The 15,368-nt window shown below is 45.6% G+C and overlaps 1 protein-coding gene across 2 annotated transcripts; it reads right to left on the bottom strand.

Annotated features, from left to right (window-relative positions):
- Positions 1 to 461: 461 nt before the first annotated feature.
- On the bottom strand, positions 462 to 12,945 carry pcdh18b (protocadherin 18b). 2 transcript variants are annotated; one of them, XM_011473144.4, is made up of 4 exons: positions 10,050 to 12,945; positions 9,596 to 9,684; positions 9,299 to 9,468; positions 462 to 1,943 (listed from the first exon to the last, which is right to left on the bottom strand). In XM_011473144.4, exons 1-4 carry the CDS (start codon positions 12,555 to 12,557, stop codon positions 991 to 993), a joined length of 3,720 nt encoding a protein of 1,239 aa, XP_011471446.1. In that variant the 5' UTR covers positions 12,558 to 12,945; the 3' UTR covers positions 462 to 990. The 2 variants fall into 2 exon arrangements, with proteins under 2 accessions (XP_011471446.1, XP_011471447.1); XM_011473145.4 differs by having other exon boundaries at positions 9,596 to 9,651; positions 10,050 to 12,939.
- Between the last annotated feature and the right edge of the window lie 2,423 nt (positions 12,946 to 15,368).

The raw sequence follows: 15,368 nt of genomic DNA, 5'->3' as shown, positions 1-15,368 counted from the left end.
GTGGACGAAGCTGGAGTGCCCGGGGAAAACCCCCACATGCACTGAGAGAACATGCAAACTCCACACAGAGAGGACCCAGCCAGGATTCAAAGCATTAAAAATAAAAAACGTAACTTAAGAGTATTTAAAAGGGTAACAGTTGGCTTTCCTGTTTGGTTTATTTCCCCACTTCTCCATCAGGTCTTTCCTTTCCTTGGATCAAACCATCTTTCCTTTACTTTTTTAAAGTAAATCTCTATTAGAAAATTAAAAACTTGTTAAATCAGACCCTAAGACGTGATTTTTTTTCACTTGAAGGTTTGTGCTGAAGCCATAATAATAACATTTTTGTGTTTCTTCCTTGTTACAGACCAGCTTTAACAGATGAAGAACAGAAACTTTGAGAAGAGCATAAGGAGACCACCAAAACTGAAAGTTGCATCCCTGCATTCATCCTCATGAAGAGATCAAAAACCCCCAAATGTTTGTATATTACTTTAATTTATCCTCCTTTCTTTCCCTCCAGCATTTTATCACAAAACAAGCATTCAATATTTCATTAATATACTCATTTAAACATACAATAGAGGCATAAAAAAAGAATCACAATACAAAAGACAATTTAAATATGCAGAATGTCGATCGCATGTCAGTCTTGATACAGTTTTTGTACTCTACATGCACCAAAATATAAAAATAGACTTTTGATTATATGTATTTACAATTTTATAAATATAAGTATACAAATGTATTTTTGAAATACAAAGATAAATACAGTCACATGGTGTACATTGTGTACGATACCAGCAATAACAAACATTTTAACTTTTTTTGGGATATGTAGCATTCACAAAACACAACAGTTTTATAAGAAATGCAACTTTAACGACATCAGTGTGTCCTGTTTTTTGTCTTTACTTTTCATGTTTTTGTTCTTGATGCTCAGAGTTTATTTCTGCAGGAGCACAGAGGTTGCTGCTCTGCGTCCGCTGGAGCCACAGCCACAGTGGCTTAACTCTGCCGCACATCCTGCAGGAGCTTGTTGATCTCAGCCACCAGCTCACTGGCATCCACCAGCTCGTGCCGGCTGTCGCTACGCTTGCCCTGAAGGTGGCAGAGCACAGAGTCAAAGTCGTCTTCCTCGTAGTTCTCCGGGATCTCCTCCATGGCCGGCAACCACTTTGAAGAGGGCCCAGGAAGCTGGGCTGGGAGGGGGGCCGGGGAAGGCTGCGCCAGTGTTGGGCTGACAAGCGCTGTGAGCAGGGGGGTGCTGTGGGGTTTGGAGTGGTGCCCGTTGCTCTGGGGGCTGTTTTTGGGGGCCTGTGAGCCCTTGTGGCTACCGCTCTGGGAGCTGAGTTTGGTGCTGGGCTTCAGGGTGTGGTAGCTGCCCCCCTGATGCTGACCGGACGGGCCGATGCTGCTTCCGGGGTTCTGGAAGTGGGTGTTGGCAGCCCAGGCCGCCACGCCCTGCTGATGAACGGAGGGGCTGGGCTTTCCAGGAAGGTGACCCCTCCTACGATCTAAAGATCCTGTCATGGGGACCCCCACCCCACTTAGACTAGTTCCCTTCTGGTTCTCGTTGACCTGCATGTATGAGTCCAAACCCTGGGGGAGTAACCTCTGGAACACGCTGCTCATCTCTGACAGCAATGATGAGGTTCCACACAGATCTTCATCTTTGGTTTCAGTGGAGTTCCCCTCCCCCCTTTCATCTTCTCCCCCACCCTCCTCACCCAAGTCCTTGCCGAAGGTGGAGAAGCTCTGGTTCCGAGCCGGTCCGGTGTCAGTGCATGGCTGAGGTACCTTCTCCTGGGTGATGTCGGCGGCTTGGCGGGCTTCTTCCCCAGGAATGTAGAGGTTGCTTCGATAGTCAGAGGAGGATGAGGCTGGCGAGGCGAGGGGGGGCATCCAGCACTGATCCGAGTGCCCCAGAACCCGACACTCCTCTGTGCAGAGACGCATGGCTGCAGAGGAAGGAGGAGAGACTCATGAGTGATCCTATCAACCACATGTTTTCACTGGTCTGATGCTGCAAAAACTCCAAGCTGTGAGATGTGAATACGTCTGATGAACATTCTACACGTTAAACCAAAATAAGCACAGAAGCAACATTGAGACACAAAGAAACGTGTCAGGTGTTGAGAAAAAAAGTTAAATTCTTTGTTCTTAATGTCATTATATTTATGTAAATTACTATAAAATGTTACCCGCAAAAATTCACTCTGTATTTTATTCATGTAAAATGTTTATTTGAAATTAGATCCATGTATGTGGTCTGATATTTACAGAGCCCGTGACCCGACATGGATAAAATAATAGATATCTCGTTCCCACAAATTAATATCTCGTTCCTACGCAATAATTAATTTGTGCGAACGAAATAATTGCTCACGTGGTTAGCCCTTCATAAACACGGATGTGAACAATATTTGGATTTACAGCAAATACCTTCACATTTCTGTCTGTGTGTGTCTCATTACAATGCATGGAAGACGTGGAGGATGTTTAGAGATCAGATTTGTTTATTTAAAAAAGCACAAAAGCATCAGTAATCACGTTTTCATGTATGGATTCATTTACACCCTGGTAGCGTCCATCCTGCTGCAAAAGCCGCTTTACTTCCGTGTTTCTGTGACCCACACTCGTTTAAGAGGGGAAAAATAAAAACAAGTATGATCTATTTATTATTGTCTCGATGAAAATCAGAAAAATATCATAAGATTGCAGATGCCCGAGCTTGCTGCTTCGCCTACTGGACACATAGCTCCTACGAGCTCCGGCCCGCCGCTGAGCTCTTTAGCTTGTCATGTCGGCATTCGGGCAGCTGGCTGGCAGGTAGACGGACATCCAGCTGATATTGTAGTTTAGGGTCGAATAGGAATAATAATATTCAGGATTTGTCTTTTATTAACATGCTCTTTAGCAGTCACTTTACATTCGAAGGCTAGTAGGCTACATGCTACGTAGCATTTCATTTGTCCTGTTGTATTTAAATGCATCATAGTTACAGGGCCACTGCGATTGGTCAAGATGCATTATGGGATACGTAGCATGTAGCCTTCAGATGTGTCCATCTACCGGCCAACCAGCTGCCCGAATGCCGGCATGACAAGCAGAAGAGCTTCGCGGCCGGCCGGAGCTCGTAGCACATGGCTCAAGCAAGCAATATCCGGAGAATCGCTGCGGTATGGGGATTGGGCATCCTAAATATTATGGTGTTTTCTGATCTTCATGGAGACAATAATAAATTGATCATTCTTGTTTTTATTTTTCCCCTCTTGAACGAGAGAAAGCGGCTTTTGCAGCAGGATGGACGGAGAGCGTACCAGGATGTGAATGAACCCAGACATGAGAACATGATTACAGGTTAGGGGTGTGACGACAACCGCATCACCACGGTGATGAGGTCAGCACCGCATCACCGCCCTTTTTGTGAAAAGGGCGGGTGAAAGTTTTTTGTTTTTTTTTCTGCATAAGGTGTGTGATTGGAACTATAATAAACACATTAAACACATTCATCTTTGCTGATAATTTACTTTTTCTGCTAGTCCTGTGTTCACATTTTAAGGGTTTCTGGGGGAAACCTTTTATTACTGTTCTCCTTCACTCCCTCCGCCTCTCACTCCCACTTGCCGGCGTGCGGCTGGCACTGCCTGTACGCTGCACACGGTGCGCTCCCTCTACTCACACACACACACGAGCGCGGTTTCAGAAACACATCCTCATTCTCCAACAGAAGTTTCCGTCTCGCGTGGAAATACCACAAATTTACTGCGTTCAAATTATTCATTCCATTACAAGCTGCGTGCGTTCTTGAGTGAGCGACACGGCCGCCCGCCGGAGGATTTTGTGTTAGGGGGGGTTTATTACTGTTCTCCTTCACTCTGTAACACCAAACATGGACGTGCACTGTTAGTTTCTGATTTTCTTTTACCTGCTCAAACAAATGTTCCTTAGTCCAAAAGATTTCAGGGAAGATTAGAAATCTGCAGACATTTTTGCAGATGCCCTTCAAACAGAGCCTCTGTGAATGGAGGTCTGTAAATACAGTGAAACTATTTAATTTATCTGATATTTGGGAGGAATTTTTGTCTTTGCAGAAACATTTTAGGCTTTTGATGAGACCTTGCTAAAGTTTCCTCATTTAAAAATTTGGGGAAAACTTTATTCTATTCTTCTTTTCTTGGGGTTTAAAATCCAAAATGTTGATTAAATTTGTTATGACCGCTAACTTACTAAAGTGTTTTCTCAAGAATTGTATTGTTCTTAGACAGTGAAACAGCTAAAGTTTTGTCTGGTTTTCTCGTCATGTGATCTCTTTTCCAGTTCAGCAGCTTTGTGTTTCAGAAATGTGCAGAGTTTAGTACAAAAGCATCACTTTGGTAAATGGGGTCATATGTTTTCTGGATCTTAACCGCCTGATAAAGTGTCTTCCATTTCAAGCCAATGTCCAGAGCATGGCAGGAATCCCGTGACAAATGTTAAAAATTCCGACCAAAGGAGACATTTCCCGCCTAGGAGGTCAGCCCAACAAGAACAGGCTTTGTTGTAATGAACACTTCTGTTCTTGAAAATCGTCAATGCAGTCCCAAAGTTAAACAGACTTGGAGATGCTGCTTGTCTTCTGCACCCAGCTAATGTTTGTTCAAAGGTGTTTTCTGCAGCGTCTGTGAGCGTGGGGGAAATCTGCCCTAATTAGTCTGAAAGGCTCTCTGCAGGAGCTCCAGCGCATTTACCACAGAGACACTTCAGCCGAGCTGATCAATGCCTGTTACACATTCAGAATAACTTCTCCTCTAAAAGCCCTGCATTTTTCTCTTTCAAGCCACTCTTTTCAATATTAAATCTTCAAATAGAAAATCTCTGAAGAATAAATTAGACAAATGAAATATGCCAACTTAAAGCCTTCATTAAAACAACGCTGCGCTTTTCAGCCGTGCTTTTGAGGGACTTCATTATCCCCTCATTAACATGAAAGGAACATTTATAATACATCTTAGAGCAGATGAAAAGTGCATTTGAGTGCTGTGGAAGGAAAATCATGTGGAGGCAGAGGCTGATGAATGGATAAAAAGGGAAGATTTAACCCAGTCGATGCGTTAAAAAGAATGCACTCGGCAAACGGAAAGCCGGCTGTGTGACAGCTTAACCGACTGATTCACTGCCAGGAACTCATTCATTCAGCTCTGTGCCAATACTGCGTTTGTTTACTTCACACACTGTTTCATTATCTTTTTTGTTTTCATCGCACAACTAAATGTTGGCTTTGTCTCCACTCAGAGGGGGGCAAGGATCCACTGTGGTGCACAAAGGAAACTGATATAATATCTCCATCACTCTGAGAACTCAAACAGGAGCCTTTAATTAATAATTAATAATATTAATTATTATTATTCTGAAAGAGCTGGGACAGTCAGCAGTTCAGTAAGATATGAGGTGATGGAGATGGAGCAGCTGCACCGATGTAGATGCCCCATCTATGTCCGAACATTTTTATCGAATAAAATAACTGAAAAATAATTAGAAAGTATTTGAAATACTTAAATACAACTGCATTAACCTCTTCATGTCATATGTCGCTAATTTGCAACGTACCAATAAATCCAAAAAGTTTATCATCACCTAGAACAAAAAAAAATAAAAAAAACTGAAGAATATTTTTTATATAACTGGAAATTTTAAGAGACTTTTTAAGCTGTGCTTACAGGTCACAACATGAGCTCTGACCAGGACAGAGAAATCAGAAAGAAGAACAACAGCTCGTCCTTCTAGTCCTCTGACTGTCATAGGAATGAGCAGCTGCAGCTCCTCCTTACACTATGTTTACCCATGATTCCTGCTTTTTCAGATTTATGCTGTGTATTCCCCTCCTAAAACACATATTTCCTCCTTTTGGTTTGTGGAAGGTCCGTCTTTGAAACACTTTTATTCAGGAAATATTCTCGTCTTTACTGGAGAAACGGTTTGTGAGTCTATTGAAATCCTGAGAGCTCATCTGTTTGTTTTTGCTCTATGCTTTAAACAAACAAAAGGGAATTTTCTGCTTTGTTTAAAAAAAAACAGTATGCAACAGTTTTATTCACGTCTGACAGGTTTAGTTTAATTCCTTCAACAATACTTTTGTGATTTGACTGATTGCTTTAATTGGCCAAAAGTAGAGTGAGTAAAAGTGTTTTGACACAGTTAAAGTCTATTATCTTTTTCAGGCTTCACATCTTCTGCTTTGAATAAATTGATTTAACTAAATAAATACTTAGAAATGCAATTTTCAGCTTAGTTTTCTAATAAATGGGCTCCATCATCAGAGAAATTCCACAAGAACATGTTTAAAACACAAAAAGGCCATTTTCACCAGAGTGGGATTTTGAAGGAGACTTCTGATTTTATCTCCAGTGGGCGGGATTTCTGCTGGCTTTCCACTGCGTTCCAAAATAAGAGACTGTACAGAGAGATATTGGAAAGTCTGTTTGTCATTGTGTGTGTCTTTTTGACCACCACGTCCAACGATCTGCAGACACGCAGGGCTCTTGAATTTGAATCTCATTGGTTCTGACGGTTTGGATTATTGTGTGTGGTACCAGCTCTCTACAGCCAGCAGGGGCTGAGCACACGGTGACTGCAGAGAGAGGAAAACAAAGGAGGCCGCGGTTGTGATCAGGTTGTTATGGTCCTCTGTCTGATACCCTCCATCCAGCTTCTGCATCCTGACAGACGCCACTTTCTACCACGCTGAGCAGCGACTGATGACAAAGAGGGGGCGGCTCCGAATCATGGACGCTGCCATGGACACGGGGGCTGAACATACCGGGGGAGCAAGGTGAGCTCTGAGGTGTAATTATGCTCTTCTGGGCTCAATCATGCGGCAGCTCAGCACTGACTCCATGGCAACAGTTCTCCACGCAGTAATTAAATGGCTCTTTTTCATCAGAGCCCCGGTTCTGACGGCTGAAAACCAGGGCTGAAAAAAGGAGAGAGTCTAACAAGTGGAGCTCCTCCACACAGCTGTAAAAGATGGGGTGGGGGGGCTGTTGGCCGTCTGGTAGACTCTAATTGGGATGTTGCTTGGATGCAGGCTAGAGTGATGGTTGTGTGGGAAGCTGCAGCCCTGAGAGCAGAGGGATGGCATTATTAAAGAAGTTGTGGGGGCTTAACCCTGACTGACATTTGTTTAGATGGATGGGGGGGGGGTTGGAGGAAACCATCGAGTGTTTATAACCCCGTGCAAATGTGTGGCAGACCTTTGCTGTTCTGAGGCAAAAAGCTTTAAAGTCAGCTGGGTCATATTACAAGTGTTCAGCTCTTGCTGGTTAACCTTAGCGGTGGAGGAGAGGGAGCGTCCAGGCAGGGGGGCACCACAGCCAATGGGAGGGGGGTGTCAAACAAAACATGGTCCATGATCATTTACAACCACCCACATGTACCTTTGATAAAAGCAAACACGCAGCTGTTGCAGAAATGCTGTTTCACAAACTACAGAGAAGCAAACGATCGTGCAGAGGTCACTTCCTCCTGATCTATAGGTGGACTTCAGCAAACGAAACACTGACTGCTCTGTCCTTGTTTACATTTCTCCAAAAATAGTGAGAAAAAAATGAAAAGATAGGTAAAATACACTGGAAATCTTTTGATACTTACAGATCTTCCGATAAAAATCCCTATTAATGATTACATGAAAGTGTAATCCATAAAGGAAATATGAAGAGTGAGGATAGAAAACTGAATTCAGGAACTATTTGCCTGATTTTATGATAAATCAACCATATTGAGATGATTTGATGGCTCTGAAAAATGAAGAGGAGTCTGAGCTTTTCTCCAGTTGAGATGAATTGTGAAGCTGGACAATTTAGCAACATACTGAGGAAGAACTGAGAGAATCTGTAGTTCAGCCGTTGCATGTGAAACCAGCAGGAACTGGTCTTTTGGTTGCAGTGCTCATGATCTTTCTTTGCTCGATGAGTGAATAACTTCCCCTCCACCCACTGACTCGTGTGCATTACTGAGCTTCAGTACATGACCTCTAGAGGGGGTTGCAACCCCAAGACTGAGAGGCCCTCCTCATGCTGTGGGGTGCTCAAACATAAACAAAGGCTCTGGGGATGACAGGTTTTTGCATTAAAAGTATAACAACAAATCAATTTTGTTCTTATTTTCTATCTGGAGACAAACTTCACTCAGTCTAAATGTTTGTTTTACTTGACCTTAATTAGGACTTTTTACTGATGGGGTTTGTCAGACGACATCAAAAATGCTTCATCAAATTGTCATCCTTATTTTTGCTTTAACCTCAGAGAATCCAGACTGTAGTTCAAACAACAGTTTTCCACTCAGCTCTTTAGATAAATGACTTATTTGCCCTAAATCATTGGTAAGGTGATGGTAAAACACCAAGCAAGCAGCAGAAAAAAAAATAAACCTTTTTTGAAGTGGTCTTGGGAAAATATGATTTAAAAATCCACTCCGATAAAAAAATTGTGTTGTTGGTGTTTCAAAATGCTCTTGTGGGTATTTTTTTGATGATGGAGGAGCTAAAGTATGAAAATTAATCTCAAAATAGCATTTCTGAGTATTTTTTCTTCAAATCATTGTGAATCAGGCGCAGACGAAAAATTTCAGTTTGAAGAAAAGTTTATTTGTGGTGTAGAAAATATGGGTGGGCCACAAGCTCCCTGTTCTGAGCTCTCAGCACCATAGAGGGAGGGGGGGTGGGATTGCTCTGAGCAAACCGTCCCCCCAAAGCTAACAGGTGAATTTCTCATTAACTCCTGCTGCTTTGCAGAAACTAGATCCTAGGAAATGAAACCGTTTTTTGTTTTCTTTTGACTAAAAATGATATAATCATATCTAACAGACCACTGGGAATGATTTTAGAATAGACCAAAAGGGTTCTTTAAAACCACTTCAACAGACTGAAGCCAACATTTCAGTTGTAAGTAAAAATAATAATTTAGTAATTCATCTTTGACATGTGCTTCATTGATATTTCAGGATTCTTAATTCTGTCTGATAAAAGCTAGGAACCGGATAAAATGGTATAACGGGGTGGGATTATATAAGTTTGCTTCCTTCCACTCCCTTTCAAGCAATATTTATTAATACGTCTAATTATCCTAAGTTTGATTCGTCATTGTATGAATGTATAACTGATGATTGTTTGTGTATTATTCTTATTTGATAGCTTGAAATAAACCATTTCAAATTTTAAAACATTGTTAAAGTTTCACATAAAGATTAACATTTTTTACATTTAGGACTGGATGAAAGTGTCCCTGAAAAGGATAGTTGGAAGGAAAGGAGGGAAGGGTGGTGGGGTGGGTTGTACCTGCATGCGGTCTGTGCCGGCCATCAGGGGTATATATCTCAGTAAAGCCCTCACAGATGAGCCGGTCCATGGGGGACTCCCTCCCAGGATCATAGTCGCTGTCCCCCGCTTCGCTGTCCCCGCGCCCGCTGTCCTTCAGGCTAAACTTGTCCATCTCGTTGAGGGCATATCTGCATAGAGAACTAAGCTGTTATCTAATGGCAGTAGCCATCAAGGAGCTGCAGAATCATGGGTAGTTGAGAGTGTTTATCATGTGGTTCTGCTGAGCCCTGACAACAGAGCACAGCAGTAGCTTACCTGTAGCTCCTGGTATATTTGTTGCCTCTGAAGCTTGGCCGGGGCTGGTACTGGCCCTGATGGAGCATGGACAGAAGCTGTGAGACTTGCTACCGTCCCAAGAGAAACAAACAGGACAAAAAAGAAATAAAAGGAAAAATGAAGAGGGAAAAATGAATGGAGTCAAACAAGCAAGGCCACAAGACAATGTAGGGAGGGGTGCATTCTGGGAAAGGGAAGGGTTGCGGGTGGCATGATATTGGGATTTAATCCTGAATGTGATGGTCAACAAATAAATGGCACAAAGGCTGGGGAACAGAATGTGTGTGGGGGGGGGGGGGGGGGGGGACACATTCACAACAAATACTGGATAAAAACATTAGGCCCAAATGTCTCCTTGTCCAGTGTAAGGTGACATTTGCCAAATACTACAAACCAAGGAAGTCGTGTGTTCAATCACACATTAACGTCTTACCTCAACAGGAGGTGTAGCGTGAGCCAACTCTAGAGCAAAGTTCTCCGGCACGTGATTGGAAGAAATGGTGACCAGGCTGTTGAGAGACTGGCGGCTGTGATGGCTCTGTCTGCTCCCCAGAGTGCCCCTCTCAGGTGTAGGTGAGGGCAGAGGAGAGCGAGAGTGCGCTCGGACCGGTAAGGTTCCATTGATGGTGGGTACCAGTGTGATGTCGGCCTTGTGGATCTGCCTGGAAGGCTTCTTGGGATGGTTCTGGTAACTACTCTCTGCCACTCGGCAGTTGTATTTGTGTCTGGGGTTTTTCTTCTCACGGTTGCAGCGGGCAGTTGCAAACATCACCATGACGATGAGGAGCAGAGTACAGACAGCAACCAGAGAAATGATGACAATGAGGGAGGGATCTAGAGGGGCCTGACTGGAGCCGGTGGGATAAAGGGAAGGGAGGGGGTCAATGTTCTCCTGTATGGTCAGCCTGAGCAAGGCTCCTGTGGTTAGGCGACTTGCTCCCCGATCTTGCACCTCCACTCGGACCTCCATCACATCCCGTGGAGCCTGTTGGAGGCTGGCATTAGTTCTGAGTTCGCACCTCCTCGCGTCCATCACAAAGAGCCCATCCTCATTTCCACCAACAATGGCGCAGCTGAATTCTCCGTTGGTACCAGAGTCATGGTCAATGATTTTGAGCGCTGTGATTAACTGACCTGGAGAAGCATACTTCCACACAGGAAGCTCGGCTGTGTGGTTCCGCAGTGAAGGGGAATGGATGACCGGCGGGTTGTCATTTTCATCCAGAATAGTGAGAAGGACGCTGGTGTTGGCCGACAGCTCGGGGTTCCCCCCATCACGAGCCCGAACCGTGAAGGCAATCCTGCTGACGTCTTCATGGTCAAAGCTACGCAGGGCATAGATGGCACCATTGGAGGGGTCAATGGTGACGCAGGTGGAAATTGGGATGTTTTGGACCAGAGCATCTATAATGGAGTAGGTGACTTGGCCATTGGTACCCAGATCTGGATCTGAGGCCACCACAGTCATCAAGTAGGCTCCTGGAGAGTTATTTTCAGATTTAAAGACCTCATAACGGCTCTTTTCAAAACGAGGAGGGTTATCGTTTTCATCCAGAACCTGGACTGTGAAATGTTTGATTGTGGAAAGACTGGGAAGGCCCTTGTCCTCAGCTATCACCGTCAAACTATATTCTGACCTCTTCTCCCTGTCCAGCGACACATTGGTCAAGATCATGTAGTTCTTCTCATGAGTCTTCTGAAGCCTGAAGTGGCCTTGACTATGCAGCCTGCACACCACTTCACCATTCAGTCCTGAATCACTGTCATCAACCCGAACCAAAGCGATGAATGTATCCACTGGGGCTCCCTCTGAAATATAGGCCACCTCCTCCTTCCCCGTTGTCATCAGGTTGATGTTTATCTCGGGCTTGTTGTCATTCACATCCACCACTTTCACCACAATTTTGCAAAGTCCAGGAATTGAATTAGGGCCCAAATCTTGAGCCTGAACGTCCAGTTCATATGATACGGTGCTTTCATAGTCCACTTTCTGAATTAGAGTGATGTGGCCATTTTCTGGATTGATTTTAAATGTCTCCAGGATCTTTGGTGAGACATGGCTGCTGAAAGAGTAGACTATTTTCCCATTGGTGCCCTCATCTGGATCTGTGGCGTTTAAGTCAATGATTAGAGTCCCAAGGGGTGAGTTTTCCAGCAGGTTGATGATATATACCTGCTCATCAAATGCTGGACTGTTGTCATTGGAATCTGAGATACTTATTTTGAGCAGAGTTGACCCTGACTTGGGGGGTGCACCATTATCAGAGGCTGTGAGCTGCAGCTGGTAGCTGGACTGCACCTCCCGGTCCAGCTCCCTCATCACCACCAGCTCTGCGTACTTGGCCCCGTCCGTCCTCGTCCTCACGTCAATCTTAAAGAAGTTGTTGGGCGTCAGTGAGTAGGTGTGCAGGGCATTCTCCCCGACGTCTGCGTCCACCGCTCCGTCCAGCGGGACGCGCGTCCCCACGGACGCGCTCTCGGAAATCTCGATGGGCACTATGCCGCGTGAGAAGTGCGGGGAGTTGTCGTTGATGTCCAGGACCTCCACCTCAACGTGGAACAGTTGCAGGTACTCCGTGGGGAGCGTGACCACGTCGAACTCGATGGAGCAGTTTAAGTTTTTTTCACAAAGCTTCTCGCGGTCGATTTTGGTGGCAATGCTGATCTCTCCGTCCTCCTCCCGGACAGACAAAAACCGTGGGCCCCCCCTCTGCATTGCACGGAACAGAAACGTGAGGGAGCTGGGGAGCTTGGAAAGAACTCCGGCCACGTCCTCCTTCAGCCGCGCAATGACCGTGCCCACTTTCTGCTCCTCGTAAACTTTGTATTTGAGCGTTTTCCCCGCGGTGCCTTCCACGAGCGCGAGCACAAACAACAGCCGGAGAGCCACGGTGGAGAGCGGACCAGTCCTGGCTTTGGCTCGAATCCTCTTTGCCCCCATCTTCTTCTGGGCGCGCACTGTTTCCACAGCGGGTAGAACCGGCGGAGGGACGCGCGGCTATTTCTTCACAGCTCTGGCATGTTCAATCCCCCGGCTCAGCGTCCGAAACAAAAACTCTCCAAAATCAACAAAAGGAAAACAAATCTGTGTTTCTTTCTGAAGGATTATTGCACACACATGCATATAGGCTCTATCCAGGCAGTCCAAACTGTTGCCTGAATGCACAAACGCCACCTCCTGTGTGCGCGCCGGGAGAGAGTGAAGTCTGCGCAAAGAAAGGCGCAGCCTCCTCCTAGAGAGAGAGGAAAGGGAGAGAGAGAATGCACGCGCGACCCCAGCTCCTTTCTCCTCTGTCTTCCGCAAAGCAACACCCCCTCCCAAAAAAATCACAGAATGGCCCCTTTCAAGCTGTATTAATGCTAAGTCCGATTCTTCCCTCCCCCCAAAAGAGCCAGAAGACTCCTCTGAATCCGAAGTGTGCCATAACAATGGACCGGAGAAGTTGGTCTGCGCGCGGCGCCTGCGCCTGTGACCCGACAGAACGCGCTTTGTTCTGCTGCCTTCAGCGCGTGCCAGCTTAGACCTTTTTTGTTCACGCACCAAAACTGAAGTTTAGAGGCATAAAATCATGTCAACGTGCCAGTATCCCCCAACGAGGGTTCTCATACTCTGTGCGCAATAACGCACAAGTCCAACAAATGAAGGCACGTGACGCAATGGTTCATTCTTGACCCAACTAACTTCATACTTCCAGAAATGCAAACACATGAGTTCAAATTCATCTAGGTCAAAATGTTGGATCTAAGACTTAAACGGATGTTTCATGGTGGTCCTGATCAGCCATTAATCCGAGCTTTCATACGATTTTATTTTAACGTTGGTTCTGTTTCCACTCATTTTCGGTCATTTCCATTTTTGGAAAATTGTTTGGTTCCTTACTAGAATTTCTTTTAAAGATTCATCTTTTCAGTCAGCTGTGATGTTGACAGATCGACGGCTACTGAACCTTCTCTGAATGGTTGCTTGTGGTTTAACTTAATAAAGGCTTTAGAATCACTTGTTGTAAAGCACGTCTGTGCCAAACACCCCAAGATTGGAAAGCTAAAGCTAAACAGTCTTTGACTATGTACTTTCATTTAGGCCAAAAAAAATGCTGATTTTCAACTGTTTTGCCAACAAAAGGTTAAACATTTAAAACAGATTTTTTGTTATTGAAAAGGTTGATAACGTCACAGAACCCTCATAGCAGTTTCTCCACAAAGAGGGGGTAGTTTTGTTCAGGCATGTGCACATTCATGACTCCACCACCACCCCGCTGCTCGATAATGCTCCATGGAAGCCTTCATCTCCTCATCTTCCTCAGCGGCATACAAGTGGGCGAGTGGAGCTTTATGAGAGCAGCGCGAGGCCATCTGCCCGGGGCCACAGACATCCCTAACCTGCAATTACCATTTATTCAGACCCCGCCGCCCCCATCTGACAATCAGCCAGAGAGAATTAAGCCCAACGCCTGGCGGATAAAATCTAATATCCTCCCTTTGTAAACTGGACTATATGACTTCGTAAGCGGGTCCTAAGGACAGCAAGCCTTAGTTTATCCCGTATCACTGCTGCTTCAGCAGGAAGATCACTATTGAGACACCATCTGACTTCACATCGTTGATGGAACTTTCATCCATTTTCAGCTCAAACCTAGAGAGCGGGATGAGTCCCGCGGCACAGCCTGTCAGCGACTGAGCCACTTTATCTGATCACCGCGGCCCGGCAGTCATTACAGCGATGATCTGGGGGCTCTGCGGGGGGGTGCGCCTCTGTGATGGATTTTATCTGCATTTAAATTCCTGTGTGTGACCCGTGGGAACGGGCTCCCTGCGCCGCCATCTGTCCCCGAGCAAACACATGGACACCGGCTCCCAGACTCTGCCCCGCTGCTGCAAAACGCAATTTGTGCGCACACGCGCAGTGACTTTTACCATGCGCATGACCCAGTGACTTCAATATGCGGGTCAATTGAGCATGTGTACTGTGATCAGGTTTGGCTGAGTGGGGCGGCAGAAGGTGGATATTTGCGCTGCTGCTCCCCTTTGTGTTCTGCACTCTCTGGATCAGATGGTTCTGCTAATAGAAACTTCATCAGAGAACATAGAGGCCCCCTAAGTCACAGATGAGTGTGTCGGGGGCAAAACTCCCTTAGTGACCCACTTTTGCGTGCTTTAAGCTTGAAGGAACCGCAGACTGTATTAGGCATACATTGATTCATACTTATGTTGCCAGTTTGTGCACGCGCGGTACCTGAGCATGGGGGGTGTCACCCAGTGGAACCGGCTATCCACGTGCTGGCACACACGGACACGCGCCCAAATAAAATTTCCACTGCGAAGGAGAGCGCGAGAAGTTACACATTACACTCATTTGAACCCACAACACCCCCCCTCCCCTCCAGCAGAGACCATCTGAGTTGTGGGCCAAAACCTGATGTCGAAGGAAAGTTGAGCCTGCTGTTGTTGCTACTGGAAATGGAGATGATGGAGATGCTGGTCAGAAGAAGATGCTGCTGCTGCTGATGAAGATATTGCAGGCATGTTTTATTTACAAATGCGGAAGATCAGTCTGAGCCAGCAGCCTGTTGGGGGTGGGGGGTGTATGGGGAGATGCGATCCTTAGGACCATAAAGTGAAAGAAAGGAGCAGGTTGGGGGTCTCTGGAACTTTGTCATTGAAATGAAGCACGAGACCCCCGCCCGCCCCCCTGACAAAGGCAGCTGAGCAGGTGGAGGGAGCGGCTGGGCTGACGGAAGACAACGATGGTGGT

The sequence above is a fragment of the Oryzias latipes genome, chromosome 10, assembly GCF_053564925.1.
Source record: "Oryzias latipes strain Hd-rR chromosome 10, Olatipes_Hd-rR_3.1".
Classification (NCBI taxonomy): Eukaryota; Metazoa; Chordata; class Actinopteri; order Beloniformes; family Adrianichthyidae; genus Oryzias; species Oryzias latipes.
Note: the sequence above shows the minus strand (reverse complement) of the source record. Positions and strands in the feature narration are given on the sequence as shown.

Coding starts and splice junctions, on each gene's coding strand:
- pcdh18b (XM_011473144.4), bottom strand. CDS start 12,557: ATGGGGGCAAAGAGGATTCGAGCCAAAGCCAGGACTGGTCCGCTCTCC. Junction 9,469..9,595: donor AAATATACCAGGAGCTACAG/GTAAGCTACTGC, acceptor TTCTCTATGCAG/ATATGCCCTCAACGAGATGG. Junction 1,944..9,298: donor CCGGCACAGACCGCATGCAG/GTACAACCCACC, acceptor CTTCCTCTGCAG/CCATGCGTCTCTGCACAGAG.